This window comes from Oncorhynchus mykiss, chromosome 12 (genome assembly GCF_057628025.1).
Source record: "Oncorhynchus mykiss isolate SJ-2025 chromosome 12, ASM5762802v1, whole genome shotgun sequence".
Taxonomy (NCBI): Eukaryota; Metazoa; Chordata; class Actinopteri; order Salmoniformes; family Salmonidae; genus Oncorhynchus; species Oncorhynchus mykiss.
Window position 1 is genome coordinate 13,831,376 of NC_143033.1, and position 18,905 is coordinate 13,850,280.

The window sequence follows — 18,905 nt, forward strand, 5'->3', positions numbered from 1 at the left end:
GGGGGCTGAGAGGAGAGACAGGAGACAGGAGGCTCAGAGGAGAGGCAGGGAGCTGTGAGGAAAGTAGAGGCAGGAGGCTGAGAGGAAGCAGGAGGTTGAAAGGAGAGGAGAGGCAGGAGGCTGCAAGGAGAGGAGAGGCAGGAGGCTGAGAGGAGAGGCAAGAGGCTAAGGGGAGAGGCAGGGGGTTGAGGGGAGAGGCAGGGGGTTGAGGGGAGAGGCAGGGGGTTGAGGGGAGAGGCAGGGGGTTGAGGGGAGAGGCAGGGGGTTGAGGGGAGAGGCAGGGGGTTGAGGGGAGAGGCAGGGGGTTGAGAGGAGAGGCAGGGGGTTGAGAGGAGAGGCAGGGCAGGGGGTTGAGGGGAGAGGCAGGGGGTTGAGGGGAGAGGCAGGGGGTTGAGAGGAGAGGCAGGGGGTTGAGAGGAGAGGCAGGGGGTTGAGGGGAGAGGCAGGGGGTTGAGGGGAGAGGCAGGGGGTTGAGGGGAGAGGCAGGGGGTTGAGGGGAGAGGCAGGGGGTTGAGGGGAGAGGCAGGGGGTTGAGGGGAGAGGCAGGGGGTTGAGGGGAGAGGCAGGGGGTTGAGGGGAGAGGCAGGGGGTTGAGAGGAGAGGCAGGGGGTTAAGAGGGGAGGCAGGGGGTTGAGAGGAGAGGCAGGGGGTTAAGAGGGGAGGCAGGGGGTTAAGAGGGGAGGCAGGGGGTTAAGAGGGGAGGCAGGGGGTTGAGGGGAGCGGCAGGGGGTTGAGGGGAGCGGCAGGGGGTTGAGGGGAGAGGCAGGGGTTGAGGGGAGAGGCAGGGGGTTGAGAGGAGAGGCAGGGGGTTGAGAGGAGAGGCAGGGGGTTGAGAGGAGAGGCAGGAGGTTGAGAGGAGAGGCAGGGGGTTGAGGGGAGAGGCAGGGGGTTGAGGGGAGAGGCAGGGGGTTGAAGGGAGAGGCAGGGGGTTGAGAGGATTGGCAGGGGGTTAAGAGGGGAGGCAGGAAGTTGAGAGGAGAAAGGAGTCTGATCCACCTCTCAGATCCTGCCACCTGGCTCTGGGTTTTGTTTTGTCCTTGTGGTCGACGCAGTGACAGAATTAGATTTCTGGTGACAGCTTGGTGACACTGAGGATCTCAGTGTGTGTGTGTTTGTGTGTCACTCTGAGGACCTGCCTGCACCTCTCAGCCCTTAAGATCCTTATCCTTCTCTAAAATGCCTCTCTACCAGGGAGCGGGGTCAGGTGACCAGACCTGTCAAAAAGGTCACATCAGAGGTATATGACCTCCGGCCTGACCCCTACGCCTACCTTAGTTATAACATACCCTTTAATTACTGGTCATGCGATCATTACTGCCATTACAAAAAAACAATTGCTATGGTAGAGGTTTGTGTTATATGATATAGATATAACCCATGAGACAAGAGAGGTGTGTTCTATAGCCAGCTGACCAAACAGAACACCTGTCTGAATCAGAGGACACAGGTGATCTCTGACCAAATGGACTGTATGTGTTATGTAATGTAGTTTAGGATGAGCCAACCTCCTCTGAGAAAAAGGTTTTAAGATGTAGTCCAAATTCAAAGTATTTAGATCAAATGTCTAAAATAAATCTGTTTAAGCACACACCAGAGTTTCTAGGTCCAGGCAGAGCAGAGGTATGCCGTTTGGGATTAGACAAATACACCTGAGAATTATTGCAGACGTTTTTAGGTGTTTTAGATTTTCAAATATGTAGATACATTCATATAAGATGTAAAATATTAGGGACTTTCTAGGTCAGTAAAGAGCACAGGAGATAATGTTATTCACAGGCTATAGCTGACAGTTCCTACTACAGCTCAACACTGCCCTCCACAAGTTATTTAGGAGTAGTATTCCATTTCAGTCATACAGTCCTGAATGCTTCCTGATCCACCCATTATTGAAGCATATAAATTGCTCCATTAGAATCAAAGCCTCATGTATAACTGGTAATTGATCCACTCATTTTCCAGTAAGAAGGAACGCACTCCCTGCATTCAATATAATTCACCCAGCTGTTCATTAGCTTGTAAAAGGGACTCAATTCTGAACCAACTTACTGTTTGTGTCTCTCTACTGTACAGGCATACAGTTAGTTCCTTGTACAGTATGCAAACCAAACCCTAATCAAGACACAAACCGAACACAATATTAAGTGACTCAATTGACCAGAGTAGATTCAAACTAAAGAGAAAACAACATGACAGAGTTAGCCAGGGTAGATTCAACATAACAGAGTTAGCCAGGGTAGATTCAACATGACAGAGTTAGCCAGGGTAGATTCAACATGACAGAGTTAGCCAGGGTAGATTCAACATGACAGAGTTAGCCAGGGTAGATTCAACATGACAGAGTAAGCCAGGGTAGATTCAACATGACAGAGTTAGCCAGGGTAGATTCAACATGACAGAGTTAGCCAGGGTAGATTCAACATGACAGAGTAAGCCAGGGTAGATTCAACATAACAGAGTTAGCCAGGGTAGATTCAACATGACAGAGTAAGCCAGGGTAGATTCAACATAACAGAGTTAGCCAGGGTAGATTCAACATGACAGAGTAAGCCAGGGTAGATTCAACATAACAGAGTTAGCCAGGGTAGATTCAACATGACAGAGTTAGCCAGGGTAGATTCAACATAACAGAGTTAGCCAGGGTAGATTCAACATAACAGAGTTAGCCAGGGTAGATTCAACATGACAGAGTTAGCCAGGGTAGATTCAACATGACAGAGTTAGCCAGGGTAGATTCAACATAACAGAGTTAGCCAGGGTAGATTCAACATGACAGAGTTAGCCAGGGTAGATTCAACATAACAGAGTTAGCCAGGGTAGATTCAACATGACAGAGTTAGCCAGGGTAGATTCAACATGACAGAGTTAGCCAGGGTAGATTCAACATGACAGAGTTAGCCAGGGTAGATTCAACATGACAGAGTTAGCCAGGGTAGATTCAACATGACAGAGTTAGCCAGGGTAGATTCAACATGACAGAGTTAGCCAGGGTAGATTCAACATGACAGAGTTAGCCAGGGTAGATTGTAGTACCTTCATGCTGCAGGCCAGCTCCATCAGTTTCTTAGCGTTCTCCTCTGAGCGGTAGCGTTTGGGAACCGGGACCCGGAAGAACTTGAGCGCCCCCTCAAAGTCTGTTGCCAGCAGGTCTTCCCTTGAGGTCTACAAGCAGGAGAGAAGAGACAAAGAGAGACGTATCCCAGCTAGAGAGGCTCTGGTATATCCTCGGTTCCAGCCAAGACCCCCCTCAGTCACAGTCTACCATCTATACTACTGTCAGGAACAGAGAATAGAGGGGGAGGAACCGTGTGTGTAGTGTGTGTATGTATGTAGTGTGTGTGTGTAGTGTATGTAGTGTGGTGTGTAGTGTATGTAGTGTGGTGTGTAGTGTGTATATGTATGTATGTATGTATGTAGTGTGTGTGTGTGTATGTGTGTTGTGTACAGTATGTTGTGTGTGTGTTTGTAGTGTGTGTGTACAGTATGTAGTGTGTATGTGTATGTGTTTGTGTATGTATCTATGCAGTGTGTGTGTATCTATGTAGTGTGTGTGTATCTATGTAGTGTGTGTGTGTATCTATGTAGTGTGTGTGTACAGTATCTAGTGTGTGTGTGTAGTATGTAGTGTGTGTGTGTATCTATGTAGTGTGTGTGTGTATCTATGTAGTGTGTGTGTGTGTACAGTATGTAGTGTGTGTGTGTAGCTATGAAGTGTGTGTGTACCTATGTAGTGCGTGTGTGTATGTACAGTTTTGAGGGCTTGGAGGGGACAATGGTGTTGAATGCTCAGCTTTAGTCAATGAACAGCATTCTCGCATACAGTTGAAGTCGGAAGTTTACATACACCTTAACCAAATACATTTAAACAGTTAAACTCAGTTTTTCACAATTCCTGACATTTAATCCTAATAAAATTCCATGTTTTAGGTCAGTTAGGATCACCACTTTACTTAAAAAATGTGAAATGTCAGAATAATAGTAGAGAGAATGATTTATTTAAACTTTTATTTCTTTCATCACATTCCCAGTGGGTCATACTTTTATATACACTCAATTAGTATTTGGTAGCAGGTAGCCTTCCACAAGCTTCCCACAATAAGTTGGGTGAATTTTGGCCCATTCCTCCTGACAGAGCTGGTGTAACGGAGTCAGGTTTGTAGGCCTTCTTGCTCGCACACACTTTTTCAGTTCTGCCCACACATTTTCCATAGGGTTGAGGTCAGGGCTTTGTGATGGCCACCCCAATACCTTGACTTTGTTGTCCTTAAGCCATTTTGCCACAACTTTGGAAGTATGCTTGGGGTCATTGTCCATTTGGAAGACCCATTTGTGACCAAGCTTTAACTTCCTGACTCATGTCTTGAGATGTCGCTTCAATGTATCCACATAATTCTCCTTCCTCATGATGCCATCTATTTTGTGAAGTGCACCAGTCCCTCCTGCAGCAAAGCACCCCCACAACATGATGCTTCCACCCCTGTGCTTCATGGTTGGGATGGTATTCTTCGGCTTGCAAGCCTCCCCCTTTTTCCTCCAAACATAACGATGGTCATTATGGCCAAAAAGTTATATTTTTGTTTCATCAGACCAGAGGACATTTCTCCAAAAAGTACGATCTTTGTCCCCATGTGCAGTTGCAAACCATAGCCTGGCTTTTTTATGGTGGTTTTGGAGCAGTGGCTTCTTCCTTGCTGAGCGGCCTTTCATGTTATGTTGATATAGGACTCGTTTTACTGTGGATATAGATACTTTTGTACCGGTTTCCTCCAGCATCTTCACAAGGTCCTTTACTGTTGTTCTGGGATTGATTTGCACTTTTCGCACCAAAGTACGTTCATCTCTAGGAGACAGAACACGTCTCCTTCCTGAGCGGTATGACGGCTGCGTGGTCCCATGGTGTTTATACTTGCGTACTATTGTTTGTACAGATGAACGTGGTACCTTCAGGCATTTGGACATTTCTCTCAATGATGAACCAGACTTGTGGAAGTCTCAATATTTCTTTTGATTTTCCAATGATTTCAAGCAAAGAGGCACAGAGTTTGAAGGTAGGTCTTGAAATACACCCACTGGTACACCACTAATTGACTAAAATTATGTCAATTAGCCTATCAGAAGTTTCTAAAGCCATGACATCCTTTTCTGGAATTTTCCAAGCTGTTTAAAGCCACAGTCAACTCAGTGTATGTAAACTTGTGACCCACTGGAATTGTGATACAGTGAATTATAAGTGAAATAATCTGTCTGTAAACAATTGTTGGACAAATTACTTGTGTCCTGCACAAAGTAGATGTCCTAACCGACTTGCCAAAACTATAGTTTGTTTGCAAGAAATTTGTGGAGTGGTTGAAAAATGAGTTTCAATGACTCCAACCTAACTTCTGACTTCAACTGTATATCAGGAGATCGTCTGCTGTATGTAGTGTGTATATATATGTAGTGTGTGTGTTTATGTATGTGTGTGTGTAGTGTGTGTGTGTGTGTGTGTGTGTGTGTGTAGTGTGTGTAGTGTGTGTGTGTGTGTGCATGTAGTGTGTGTGTGCATGTAGTGTCTGTGTGCATGTAGTGTCTGTGAGCATGTAGTGTCTGTGAGCATGTAGTGTCTGTGAGCATGTAGTGTTTGTGTGAGTGTGTGTGCATGTAGTGTGTGTGCATGTAGTGTGTGTGTCTATATGTAGTGTGTGTGTGCATGTAGTGTCTGTGTGCATGTGGTGTGTGTGTGCGTGTAAAGTGTGTGTGTGTGTGCATGTAGTGTGTATGTGCATACACTGTGTGTGTATATATGTAGTGTGTGTGTACATGTATTGTGTATGTAGTGTGTGTGTATGTAATGTGTGTGTGTATGTAGTGTGTGTATGCAGTGTGTGTACAGGTAGTGTGTGTGTACATGTAGTGTGTGTGTACATGTAGTGTGTGTGTGTGTGTGTGTGTGTGTGTGTGTGTGTGTGTGTGTGTGTGTGTGTATGTAGTGTGTGTGTCTGTAGTGTGTGTATGTGTACATGTAGTGTGTGTATGTAGTGTGTGTGTATGTAGTGTGTGTGTGTGTGTGTGTATGTAGTGTGTGTATGCAGTGTGTGTACATGTAGTGTGTGTGTGTGTGTGTGTGTGTGTGTGTGTGTGTGTGTGTGTGTGTATGTAGTGTGTGTGTATGTAGTGTGTGTACATGTAGTGTGTGTGTGTGTTTGTGTATGTAGTGTGTGTGTGTGTGTATGCAGTGTGTGTACATGTAGTGTGTGTGTGTGTTTGTGTATGTAGTGTGTGTAGTGTGTGTGTATGTAGTGTGTGTTTGTGTGCACAGACTGGTGGCTTACTTACCTTCAGGAGAGCCAGAGCCACGTTGAAGATCACACTGATGCCCTGAGACAGAGAAGAGAGAAACAGAGACAATGAGTTACTGAAGGGGGAGTACAGTGAGATGGGGGAGACAGGAAAGAAACAAGGGAGAGGGTTGCTAGAGAGACACAGAGTAGAGTGAGGGAGAAAGAGGGTTGGTAGAGAGACGGTAGAGGGAGGGAGAGGGTTGGTAGAGAGAGAGAGAGGGTAGAGGGAGGGAGAGGGTTGGTAGAGAGACACAGAGTAGAGGGAGGGAGGGTGAGGGTTGCTAGAGAGACACAGAGTAGAGTGAGGGAGGGAGAGGGTTGGTAGAGAGACACAGAGTAGAGGGAGGGAGGGAGAGGGTTGGTAGAGAGACACAGAGTAGAGGGAGGGAGGGAGAGGGTTGGTAGAGAGACACAGAGTAGAGTGAGGGAGGAAGAGGGTTGCTAGAGAGACGGTAGAGGGAGGGAGGGGGTTGCTAGAGAGACACAGAGTAGAGGGAGGGAGGGTGAGGGTTGCTAGAGAGACACAGAGTAGAGTGAGGGAGGGAGAGGGTTGGTAGAGAGACACAGAGTAGAGGGAGGGAGGAAGAGGGTTGGTAGAGAGACACAGAGTAGAGTGAGGGAGGGAGAGGGTTGGTAGAGAGACACAGAGTAGAGTGAGGGAGGGAGAGGGTTGGTAGAGAGACACAGAGTAGAGTGAGGGAGGGAGAGGGTTGGTAGAGAGACACAGAGTAGAGGGAGGGAGAGTGTTAGTAGAGAGACACAGAGTAGAGGGAGGGAGGAAGAGGGTTGGTAGAGAGACGGTAGAGGGAGGGAGAGGGTTGGTAGAGAGACACAGAGTAGAGGGAGGGAGAGTGTTAGTAGAGAGACACAGAGTAGAGGGAGGGAGGGAGAGGGTTGGTAGAGAGACACAGAGTAGAGTGAGGGAGGGAGAGGGTTGGTAGAGAGACACAGAGTAGAGTGAGGGAGGGAGAGGGTTGGTAGAGAGACGGTAGAGGGAGGGAGAGGGTTGGTAGAGAGACAGAGTAGACGGAGGGAGGAAGAGGGTTGGTAGAGAGACGGTAGAGGGAGGGAGAGGGTTGGTAGAGAGACACAGAGTAGAGGGAGGGAGGGAGATGGTTGGTAGAGAGACAGAGTAGAGTGAGGGAGGGAGAGGGTTGATAGAGAGACACAGAGTAGAGTGAGGGAGGGAGAGGGTTGGTAGAGAGACACAGAGTAGAGTGAGGGAGGGAGAGGGTTGGTAGAGAGACACAGAGTAGAGTGAGGGAGGAAGAGGGTTGCTAGAGAGACGGTAGAGGGAGGGAGGGGGTTGCTAGAGAGACACAGAGTAGAGGGAGGGAGGAAGAGGGTTGGTAGAGAGACGGTAGAGGGAGGGAGAGGGTTGGTAGAGAGAGAGAGAGGGTAGAGGGAGGGAGAGGGTTGGTAGAGAGACACAGAGTAGAGGGAGGGAGAGTGTTAGTAGAGAGACACAGAGTAGAGGGAGGGAGGGAGAGGGTTGGTAGAGAGACACAGAGTAGAGTGAGGGAGGGAGAGGGTTGGAAGAGAGACACAGAGTAGAGGGAGGGAGGGAGAGGGTTGGTAGAGAGACACAGAGTAGAGGGAGGGAGAGGGTTGGTAGAGAGACACAGAGTAGAGGGAGGGAGAGAGAGGGTTGGTAGAGACACAGAGTAGAGGGAGGGAGGAAGAGGGTTGGTAGAGAGACACAGAGTAGAGGGAGGGAGGGTGAGGGTTGCTAGAGAGACACAGAGTAGAGTGAGGGAGGGAGAGGGTTGGTAGAGAGACACAGAGTAGAGTGAGGGAGGGAGAGGGTTGGTAGAGAGACACAGAGTAGAGTGAGGGAGGGAGAGGGTTGGTAGAGAGACACAGAGTAGAGTGAGGGAGAGGGTTGGTAGAGAGACACAGAGTAGAGTGAGGGAGGGAGAGGGTTGGTAGAGAGACACAGAGTAGAGTGAGGGAGGGAGAGGGTTGGTAGAGAGACACAGAGTAGAGGGAGGGAGGGAGAGGGTTGGTAGAGAGACACAGAGTAGATTGAGGGAGGGAGAGGGTTGGTAGAGAGACACAGAGTAGAGTGAGGGAGGGAGAGGGTTGGTAGAGAGACACAGAGTAGAGGGAGGGAGGGAGAGGGTTGGTAGAGAGACAGAGTAGAGGGAGGGAGAGGGTTGGTAGAGAGACGGTAGAGGGAGGGAGAAAGAGGGTTGGTAGAGAGACACAGAGTAGAGTGAGGGAGGGAGAGGGTTGGTAGAGAGACACAGAGTAGAGTGAGGGAGGGAGAGGGTTGGTAGAGAGACACAGAGTAGAGGGAGGGAGAGGGTTGGTAGAGAGACGGTAGAGGGAGGGAGAGGGTTGGTAGAGAGACAGAGTAGACGGAGGGAGGAAGAGGGTTGGTAGAGAGACGGTAGAGGGAGGGAGAGGGTTGGTAGAGAGACACAGAGTAGAGGGAGGGAGGGAGATGGTTGGTAGAGAGACAGAGTAGAGTGAGGGAGGGAGAGGGTTGATAGAGAGACACAGAGTAGAGTGAGGGAGGGAGAGGGTTGGTAGAGAGACACAGAGTAGAGTGAGGGAGGGAGAGGGTTGGTAGAGAGACACAGAGTAGAGTGAGGGAGGAAGAGGGTTGCTAGAGAGACGGTAGAGGGAGGGAGGGGGTTGCTAGAGAGACACAGAGTAGAGGGAGGGAGGAAGAGGGTTGGTAGAGAGACGGTAGAGGGAGGGAGAGGGTTGGTAGAGAGAGAGAGAGGGTAGAGGGAGGGAGAGGGTTGGTAGAGAGACACAGAGTAGAGGGAGGGAGAGTGTTAGTAGAGAGACACAGAGTAGAGGGAGGGAGGGAGAGGGTTGGTAGAGAGACACAGAGTAGAGTGAGGGAGGGAGAGGGTTGGAAGAGAGACACAGAGTAGAGGGAGGGAGGGAGAGGGTTGGTAGAGAGACACAGAGTAGAGGGAGGGAGAGGGTTGGTAGAGAGACACAGAGTAGAGGGAGGGAGAGAGAGGGTTGGTAGAGACACAGAGTAGAGGGAGGGAGGAAGAGGGTTGGTAGAGAGACACAGAGTAGAGGGAGGGAGGGTGAGGGTTGCTAGAGAGACACAGAGTAGAGTGAGGGAGGGAGAGGGTTGGTAGAGAGACACAGAGTAGAGTGAGGGAGGGAGAGGGTTGGTAGAGAGACACAGAGTAGAGTGAGGGAGGGAGAGGGTTGGTAGAGAGACACAGAGTAGAGTGAGGGAGAGGGTTGGTAGAGAGACACAGAGTAGAGTGAGGGAGGGAGAGGGTTGGTAGAGAGACACAGAGTAGAGTGAGGGAGGGAGAGGGTTGGTAGAGAGACACAGAGTAGAGGGAGGGAGGGAGAGGGTTGGTAGAGAGACACAGAGTAGATTGAGGGAGGGAGAGGGTTGGTAGAGAGACACAGAGTAGAGTGAGGGAGGGAGAGGGTTGGTAGAGAGACACAGAGTAGAGGGAGGGAGGGAGAGGGTTGGTAGAGAGACAGAGTAGAGGGAGGGAGAGGGTTGGTAGAGAGACGGTAGAGGGAGGGAGAAAGAGGGTTGGTAGAGAGACACAGAGTAGAGTGAGGGAGGGAGAGGGTTGGTAGAGAGACACAGAGTAGAGTGAGGGAGGGAGAGGGTTGGTAGAGAGACACAGAGTAGAGGGAGGGAGAGGGTTGGTAGAGAGACACAGAGTAGAGTGAGGGAGGGAGAGGGTTGGTAGAGAGACACAGAGTAGAGGGAGGGAGAGGGTTGGTAGAGAGACACAGAGTAGAGTGAGGGAGGGAGAGGGTTGGTAGAGAGACACAGAGTAGAGTGAGGGAGGGAGAGGGTTGCTAGAGAGACGGTAGAGGGAGGGAGGGGGTTGCTAGAGAGACACAGAGTAGAGGGAGGGAGGAAGAGGGTTGGTAGAGAGACGGTAGAGGAAGGGAGGGAGAGGGTTGGTAGAGAGACACAGAGTAGAGTGAGGGAGGGAGAGGGTTGGTAGAGAGACAGAGTAGAGTGAGGGAGGGAGAGGGTTGGTAGAGAGACACAGAGTAGAGTGAGGGAGGGAGAGGGTTGGTAGAGAGACACAGAGTAGAGTGAGGGAGGAAGAGGGTTGGTAGAGAGACGGTAGAGGGAGGGAGAGGGTTGGTAGAGTGACACAGAGTAGAGGGAAGGAGGGAGAGGGTTGGTAGAGAGACACAGAGTAGAGTGAGGGAGGGAGAGGGTTGGTAGAGAGACACAGAGTAGAGTGAGGGAGGGAGAGGGTTGGTAGAGAGACACAGAGTAGAGTGAGGGAGGGAGAGGGTTGGTAGAGAGACACAGAGTAGAGTGAGGGAGGAAGAGGGTTGCTAGAGAGACGGTAGAGGGAGGGAGGGGGTTGCTAGAGAGACACAGAGTAGAGGGAGGGAGGAAGAGGGTTGGTAGAGAGACGGTAGAGGGAGGGAGAGGGTTGGTAGAGAGAGAGAGAGGGTAGAGGGAGGGAGAGGGTTGGTAGAGAGACACAGAGTAGAGGGAGGGAGGGAGAGGGTTGGTAGAGAGACAGAGTAGAGGGAGGGAGAGGGTTGGTAGAGAGACAGAGTAGAGGGAGGGAGGGGGAGGGTTGGTAGAGAGACGGTAGAGGGAGGGAGAGGGTTGGTAGAGAGAGAGAGAGGGTAGAGGGAGGGAGAGGGTTGGTAGAGAGACACAGAGTAGAGGGAGGGAGAGTGTTAGTAGAGAGACACAGAGTAGAGGGAGGGAGGGAGAGGGTTGGTAGAGAGACAGAGTAGAGGGAGGGAGAGGGTTGGTAGAGAGACAGAGTAGAGGGAGGGAGGGAGAGGGTTGGTAGAGAGACGGTAGAGGGAGGGAGAGGGTTGGTAGAGAGAGAGAGAGAGGGTAGAGGGAGGGAGAGGGTTGGTAGAGAGACACAGAGTAGAGGGAGGGAGGGTGAGGGTTGCTAGAGAGACACAGAGTAGAGTGAGGGAGGGAGAGGGTTGGTAGAGAGACAGAGTAGAGGGAGGGAGAGGGTTGGTAGAGAGACACAGAGTAGAGGGAGGGAGGGAGAGGGTTGGTAGAGAGAGAGAGAGGGTAGAGGGAGGGAGAGGGTTGGTAGAGAGACACAGAGTAGAGGGAGGGAGAGTGTTAGTAGAGAGACACAGAGTAGAGGGAGGGAGGGAGAGGGTTGGTAGAGAGACAGAGTAGAGGGAGGGAGAGGGTTGGTAGAGAGACAGAGTAGAGGGAGGGAGAGGGTTGGTAGAGAGACAGAGTAGAGGGAGGGAGGGAGAGGGTTGGTAGAGAGACGGTAGAGGGAGGGAGAGGGTTGGTAGAGAGAGAGAGAGGGTAGAGGGAGGGAGAGGGTTGGTAGAGAGACACAGAGTAGAGGGAGGGAGAGTGTTAGTAGAGAGACACAGAGTAGAGGGAGGGAGGGAGAGGGTTGGTAGAGAGACAGAGTAGAGGGAGGGAGAGGGTTGGTAGAGAGACAGAGTAGAGGGAGGGAGGGAGAGGGTTGGTAGAGAGACGGTAGAGGGAGGGAGAGGGTTGGTAGAGAGAGAGAGAGGGTAGAGGGAGGGAGAGGGTTGGTAGAGAGACAGAGTAGAGGGAGGGAGGGTGAGGGTTGCTAGAGAGACACAGAGTAGAGGGAAGGAGGGGGAGGGTTGGTAGAGAGACGGTAGAGGGAGGGAGAGGGTTGGTAGAGAGAGAGAGAGGGTAGAGGGAGGGAGAGGGTTGGTAGAGAGACACAGAGTAGAGGGAGGGAGAGTGTTAGTAGAGAGACACAGAGTAGAGGGAGGGAGGGAGAGGGTTGGTAGAGAGACAGAGTAGAGGGAGGGAGAGGGTTGGTAGAGAGACAGAGTAGAGGGAGGGAGGGAGAGGGTTGGTAGAGAGACGGTAGAGGGAGGGAGAGGGTTGGTAGAGAGAGAGAGAGAGGGTAGAGGGAGGGAGAGGGTTGGTAGAGAGACACAGAGTAGAGGGAGGGAGGGTGAGGGTTGCTAGAGAGACACAGAGTAGAGTGAGGGAGGGAGAGGGTTGGTAGAGAGACAGAGTAGAGGGAGGGAGAGGGTTGGTAGAGAGACACAGAGTAGAGGGAGGGAGGGAGAGGGTTGGTAGAGAGAGAGAGAGGGTAGAGGGAGGGAGAGGGTTGGTAGAGAGACACAGAGTAGAGGGAGGGAGAGTGTTAGTAGAGAGACACAGAGTAGAGGGAGGGAGGGAGAGGGTTGGTAGAGAGACAGAGTAGAGGGAGGGAGAGGGTTGGTAGAGAGACAGAGTAGAGGGAGGGAGAGGGTTGGTAGAGAGACAGAGTAGAGGGAGGGAGGGAGAGGGTTGGTAGAGAGACGGTAGAGGGAGGGAGAGGGTTGGTAGAGAGAGAGAGAGGGTAGAGGGAGGGAGAGGGTTGGTAGAGAGACACAGAGTAGAGGGAGGGAGAGTGTTAGTAGAGAGACACAGAGTAGAGGGAGGGAGGGAGAGGGTTGGTAGAGAGACAGAGTAGAGGGAGGGAGAGGGTTGGTAGCGAGACAGAGTAGAGGGAGGGAGGGAGGGAGAGGGTTGGTAGAGAGACGGTAGAGGGAGGGAGAGGGTTGGTAGAGAGAGAGAGAGGGTAGAGGGAGGGAGAGGGTTGGTAGAGAGACAGAGTAGAGGGAGGGAGGGTGAGGGTTGCTAGAGAGACACAGAGTAGAGTGAGGGAGGGAGAGGGTTGGTAGAGAGACACAGAGTAGAGGGAGGGAGGGAGAGGGTTGGTAGAGAGACACAGAGTAGAGGGAGGGAGGGAGAGGGTTGGTAGAGAGACAGAGTAGAGGGAGGGAGAGGGTTGGTAGAGAGACAGAGTAGAGGGAGGGAGTGAGAGGGTTGGTAGAGAGACGGTAGAGGGAGGGAGGGGGTTGGTAGAGAGACACAGAGTAGAGGGAGGGAGGGAGAGGGTTGGTAGAGAGACACAGAGTAGAGTGAGGGAGGGAGAGGGTTGGTAGAGAGACACAGAGTAGAGTGAGGGAGGGAGAGGGTTGGTAGAGAGACACAGAGTAGAGTGAGGGAGGGAGAGGGTTGGTAGAGAGACACAGAGTAGAGTGAGGGAGGAAGAGGGTTGCTAGAGAGACGCAGAGTAGAGGGAGGGAGGAAGAGGGTTGGTAGAGAGACGGTAGAGGGAGGGAGAGGGTTGGTAGAGAGACACAGAGTAGAGGGAGGGAGAGTGTTAGTAGAGAGACACAGAGTAGAGGGAGGGAGGGAGAGGGTTGGTAGAGAGACAGAGTAGAGGGAGGGAGAGGGTTGGTAGAGAGAGAGAGAGGGTAGAGGGAGGGAGAGGGTTGGTAGAGAGACAGAGTAGAGGGAGGGAGGGTGAGGGTTGCTAGAGAGACACAGAGTAGAGTGAGGGAGGGAGAGGGTTGGTAGAGAGACACAGAGTAGAGGGAGGGAGGGAGAGGGTTGGTAGAGAGACACAGAGTAGAGGGAGGGAGGGAGAGGGTTGGTAGAGAGACAGAGTAGAGAGAGGGAGAGGGTTGGTAGAGAGACAGAGTAGAGGGAGGGAGTGAGAGGGTTGGTAGAGAGACGGTAGAGGGAGGGAGGGGGTTGGTAGAGAGACACAGAGTAGAGGGAGGGAGGGAGAGGGTTGGTAGAGAGACACAGAGTAGAGTGAGGGAGGGAGAGGGTTGGTAGAGAGACACAGAGTAGAGTGAGGGAGGGAGAGGGTTGGTAGAGAGACACAGAGTAGAGTGAGGGAGGGAGAGGGTTGGTAGAGAGACACAGAGTAGAGTGAGGGAGGAAGAGGGTTGCTAGAGAGACGCAGAGTAGAGGGAGGGAGGAAGAGGGTTGGTAGAGAGACGGTAGAGGGAGGGAGAGGGTTGGTAGAGAGACACAGAGTAGAGGGAGGGAGAGTGTTAGTAGAGAGACACAGAGTAGAGGGAGGGAGGGAGAGGGTTGGTAGAGAGACAGAGTAGAGGGAGGGAGAGGGTTGGTAGAGAGACAGAGTAGAGGGAGGGAGGGGGAGGGTTGGTAGAGAGAGAGAGAGGGTAGAGGGAGGGAGAGGGTTGGTAGAGAGACACAGAGTAGAGGGAGGGAGAGTGTTAGTAGAGAGACACAGAGTAGAGGGAGGGAGGGAGAGGGTTGGTAGAGAGACAGAGTAGAGGGAGGGAGAGGGTTGGTAGAGAGACAGAGTAGAGGGAGGGAGGGAGAGGGTTGGTAGAGAGACGGTAGAGGGAGGGAGAGGGTTGGTAGAGAGAGAGAGAGAGGGTAGAGGGAGGGAGAGGGTTGGTAGAGAGAGAGAGAGGGTAGAGGGAGGGAGAGGGTTGGTAGAGAGACACAGAGTAGAGGGAGGGAGAGTGTTAGTAGAGAGACACAGAGTAGAGGGAGGGAGGGAGAGGGTTGGTAGAGAGACAGAGTAGAGGGAGGGAGAGGGTTGGTAGAGAGACAGAGTAGAGGGAGGGAGGGAGAGGGTTGGTAGAGAGACGGTAGAGGGAGGGAGAGGGTTGGTAGAGAGAGAGAGAGAGGGTAGAGGGAGGGAGAGGGTTGGTAGAGAGACACAGAGTAGAGGGAGGGAGGGTGAGGGTTGCTAGAGAGACACAGAGTAGAGTGAGGGAGGGAGAGGGTTGGTAGAGAGACAGAGTAGAGGGAGGGAGAGGGTTGGTAGAGAGACACAGAGTAGAGGGAGGGAGGGAGAGGGTTGGTAGAGAGAGAGAGAGGGTAGAGGGAGGGAGAGGGTTGGTAGAGAGACACAGAGTAGAGGGAGGGAGAGTGTTAGTAGAGAGACACAGAGTAGAGGGAGGGAGGGAGAGGGTTGGTAGAGAGACAGAGTAGAGGGAGGGAGAGGGTTGGTAGAGAGACAGAGTAGAGGGAGGGAGAGGGTTGGTAGAGAGACAGAGTAGAGGGAGGGAGGGAGAGGGTTGGTAGAGAGACGGTAGAGGGAGGGAGAGGGTTGGTAGAGAGAGAGAGAGGGTAGAGGGAGGGAGAGGGTTGGTAGAGAGACACAGAGTAGAGGGAGGGAGAGTGTTAGTAGAGAGACACAGAGTAGAGGGAGGGAGGGAGAGGGTTGGTAGAGAGACAGAGTAGAGGGAGGGAGAGGGTTGGTAGAGAGACAGAGTAGAGGGAGGGAGGGAGAGGGTTGGTAGAGAGACGGTAGAGGGAGGGAGAGGGTTGGTAGAGAGAGAGAGAGGGTAGAGGGAGGGAGAGGGTTGGTAGAGAGACAGAGTAGAGGGAGGGAGGGTGAGGGTTGCTAGAGAGACACAGAGTAGAGTGAGGGAGGGAGAGGGTTGGTAGAGAGACAGAGTAGAGGGAGGGAGAGGGTTGGTAGAGAGACACAGAGTAGAGGGAGGGAGGGAGAGGGTTGGTAGAGAGACACAGAGTAGAGGGAGGGAGGGAGAGGGTTGATAGAGAGACAGAGTAGAGGGAGGGAGAGGGTTGGTAGAGAGACAGAGTAGAGGGAGGGAGTGAGAGGGTTGGTAGAGAGACGGTAGAGGGAGGGAGGGGGTTGGTAGAGAGACACAGAGTAGAGGGAGGGAGGGAGAGGGTTGGTAGAGAGACACAGAGTAGAGGGAGGGAGTGAGAGGGTTGGTAGGGAGACAGAGTAGAGGGAGGGAGTGAGAGGGTTGGTAGAGAGACGGTAGAGGGAGGGAGGGGGTTGGTAGAGAGACACAGAGTAGAGGGAGGGAGGGAGGGGGTTGGTAGAGAGACACAGAGTAGAGGGAGGGAGTGAGAGGGTTGGTAGAGAGACGGTAGAGGGAGGGAGAGGGTTGGTAGAGAGAGAGAGAGGGTAGAGGGAGGAAGAGGGTTGGTAGAGAGAGAGAGAGGGTAGAGGGAGGGAGAGGGTTGGTAGAGAAACACAAAGTAGAAGGAAGGGAGAGGTTTGGGGGGACACAGAGAGAGAGTTTGAGTTCAAAAAGAAAGAAAGAAAGTGCGGGTAGAAAGCCGTGGAGACAGGAAGTGAGGGTAGAAAGCCGTGGAGACAGGAAGTGAGGGTAGAAAGCCGTGGAGACAGGAAGTGAGGGTAGAAAGCCGTGGAGACAGGAAGTGAGGGTAGAAAGCCGTGGAGACAGGAAGTGAGGGTAGAAAGCCGTGGAGACAGGAAGTGAGGGTAGAAAGCTGTGGAGACAGGAAGTGAGGGTAGAAAGCCGTGGAGACAGGAAGTGAGGGTAGAGAGCCGTGGAGACAGGAAGTGAGGGTAGAAAGCCGTGGAGACAGGAAGTGAGGGTAGAAAGCCAGAAAGGGTTAGGGAGAGGGGTGAGGGTATAGGGTTACGGAGAGGGGTGAGGGTATAGGGGTTAGGGAGAGGGTATATGGGTTAGGAAGAGGGTATAGGGGTTAGGGAGAGGGTATAGGGGTTATAGGGGTTAGGGAGAGGTTATAGGGGTTAGGGAGAGGGTATAGGGTATAGGGGTTAGGGAGAGGGTATATGGTATAGGGGTTAGGGAGAGGGTATAGGGGTTAGGGAGAGGGTATAGGGGTTAGGGAGAGCGTATAGGGTATAGGGGTTAGGGAGAGGGTATATGGTATAGGGGTTAGGGAGAGGGTATAGGGGTTAGGGAGAGGGTATAGGGGTTAGGGAGAGGGTATAGGGGTTAGGGAGAGGGTATAGGGGTTAGGGAGTGGGTATAGGGGTTAGGGAGGGGGTATAGGTGTTAGTGGGTATAGGGGTTAGGGGGTGAGGGAGAGGGTATATGGGTTAGGAGGTGAGGGTAAGGAGTTAGGGAGAGGGTATAGGGGTTAGGGAGAGGGTATAGGGGTTAGGGAGTGGGTATAGGGGTTAGGGGGTGAGGGAGAGGGTATAGGGGTTAGGGGGTGAGGGTAAGGGGTTAGGGGTTAGGGGGTGAGGGAGAGGGTATAGAGGTTAGGGGCGAGGGTATAGGGGTTAGGGTATAGGGTTTCGGGGTGAGGGTGTAGGGTTAGGGGTGAGGGTGTAGGGTTAGGGATGAGGGTATAGGGGTGAGGGTATAGGGGTGAGGGTGTAGGGTTAGGGGTGAGGGTGTAGGGTTAGGGGTGAGGGTATAGGGGTGAGGGTATAGGGGTGAGGGTGAGGGTATAGGGTTAGGGGTGAGGGTGTAGGGTTAGGGTTAGGGGTGAGGGTATAGGGGTGAGGGTATAGGGTTAGGGTTGAGGGTATAGGGTTAAGGTATATTGTTAGGGATGAGGGTATAGGGGTGAGGGTATAAGGGTGAGGGTGTAGGGTTAGGGGTGAGGGTGTAGGGTTAGGGGTGAGGGTATAGGGGTGAGGGTTTAAGGGTTAGAGGTGAGGGTATAGGGTTAAGGTATATTGTTAGGGGTGAGGGTATAGGGTTGGGGTGTAGGCTTAGGGGTGGGGGTGTAGGGTTAGGGGTGAGGGTGTAGGGTTAGGGGTGAGGGTATAGGGGTGAGGGTATAGGGTTAGGGGTGAGGGTATAGGGGTGAGGGTGTAGGGTTAGGGGTGTAGGGTTAGGTTATAGGGGTGAGGGTATAGGGTTAGGGGTGAGGGTATAGGGTTAGGGGTGAGGGTGTAGGGTTAGGGGTGAGGGTATAGGGTTAGGGGTGAGGATATAGGGGTGAGGGTATAGGGTTAGGGGTGAGGGTATAGGGTTAGGGGTGAGGGTATAGGGGTGAGGGTATAGGGTTAGGGGTTAGGGTGTAGGGTTAGGGGTGTAGGGTTAGGGAGAGGGTATAGGGGTTAGGGAGAGGGTATAGGGGTTAGGGAGAGGGTATAGGGTATAGGGGTGAGGGTATAGGGGTGAGGGTGTAGGGTTAGGGGTGAGGGTGTAGGGTTAGGGGTGAGGGTATAGGGGTGAGGGTGAGGGTATAGGGGTAAGGGTGTAGGGTTAGGGGTGAGGGTGTAGGGTTAGGGGTGAGGGTATAGGGGTGAGGGTATAGGGTTAGGGGTGAGGGTATAGGGTTAAGGTATATTGTTAGGGATGAGGGTATAGGGGTGAGGGTATAAGGGTGAGGGTGTAGGGTTAGGGGTGAGGGTGTAGGGTTAGGGGTGAGGGTATAGGGGTGAGGGTTTAAGGGTTAGAGGTGAGGGTATAGGGTTAAGGTATATTGTTAGGGGTGAGGGTATAGGGTCGGGGTGTAGGCTTAGGGGTGGGGGTGTAGGGTTAGGGGTGAGGGTGTAGGGTTAGGGGTGAGGGTATAGGGGTGAGGGTATAGGGTTAGGGGTGAGGGTATAGGGGTGAGGGTGTAGGGTTAGGGGTGTAGGGTTAGGTTATAGGGGTGAGGGTATAGGGTTAGGGGTGAGGGTATAGGGTTAGGGGTGAGGGTGTAGGGTTAGGGGTGAGGGTATAGGGTTAGGGGTGAGGATATAGGGGTGAGGGTATAGGGTTAGGGGTGAGGGTATAGGGTTAGGGGTGAGGGTATAGGGGTGAGGGTATAGGGTTAGGGGTTAGGGTGTAGGGTTAGGGGTGTAGGGTTAGGGAGAGGGTATAGGGGTTAGGGAGAGGGTATAGGGGTTAGGGAGAGGGTATAGGGTATAGGGGTTATGGAGAGGGTATAGGGTATAGGGGTTATGGAGAGGGTATAGGGGTTAGGGAGAGGGTATAGGGGTTAGGGGGTAAGGGGTTAGGGGTCAGGGTAAAGGGTTTTGGGGTGAGGGTATAGGGTTAGAGGTGAGGGTTTAAGGGTTAGAGGTGAGGGTTTAAGGGTTAGAGGTGAGGGTATAGGGTTAAGGTATATTGTTAGGGGTGAGGGTATAGGGTTGGGGTGTAGGGTTAGGGGTGGGGGTG

General features: G+C 52.5%; 1 protein-coding gene across 4 annotated transcripts in view; it reads right to left on the minus strand.

Annotated features, from left to right (window-relative positions):
- Nucleotides 1-18,905, minus strand: part of LOC110536788 (rab GTPase-activating protein 1) — a 212,942-nt gene that overhangs the window by 19,784 nt on the left and 174,253 nt on the right. For all 4 annotated transcript variants that reach the window (XR_016484882.1, XR_016484881.1, XM_036936954.2 and 1 more), the window contains 2 exons: nt 6,313-6,354; nt 3,031-3,159 (listed from right to left, as the gene is read on the minus strand). Coding sequence is in view for 2 of the 4 variants with exons in the window: in XM_036936954.2 (XP_036792849.2) it covers nt 3,031-3,159; nt 6,313-6,354 (171 nt within the window). In the remaining 2 variants the exon portion in view is untranslated. The remainder of the gene's footprint in view (nt 1-3,030; nt 3,160-6,312; nt 6,355-18,905) is intronic.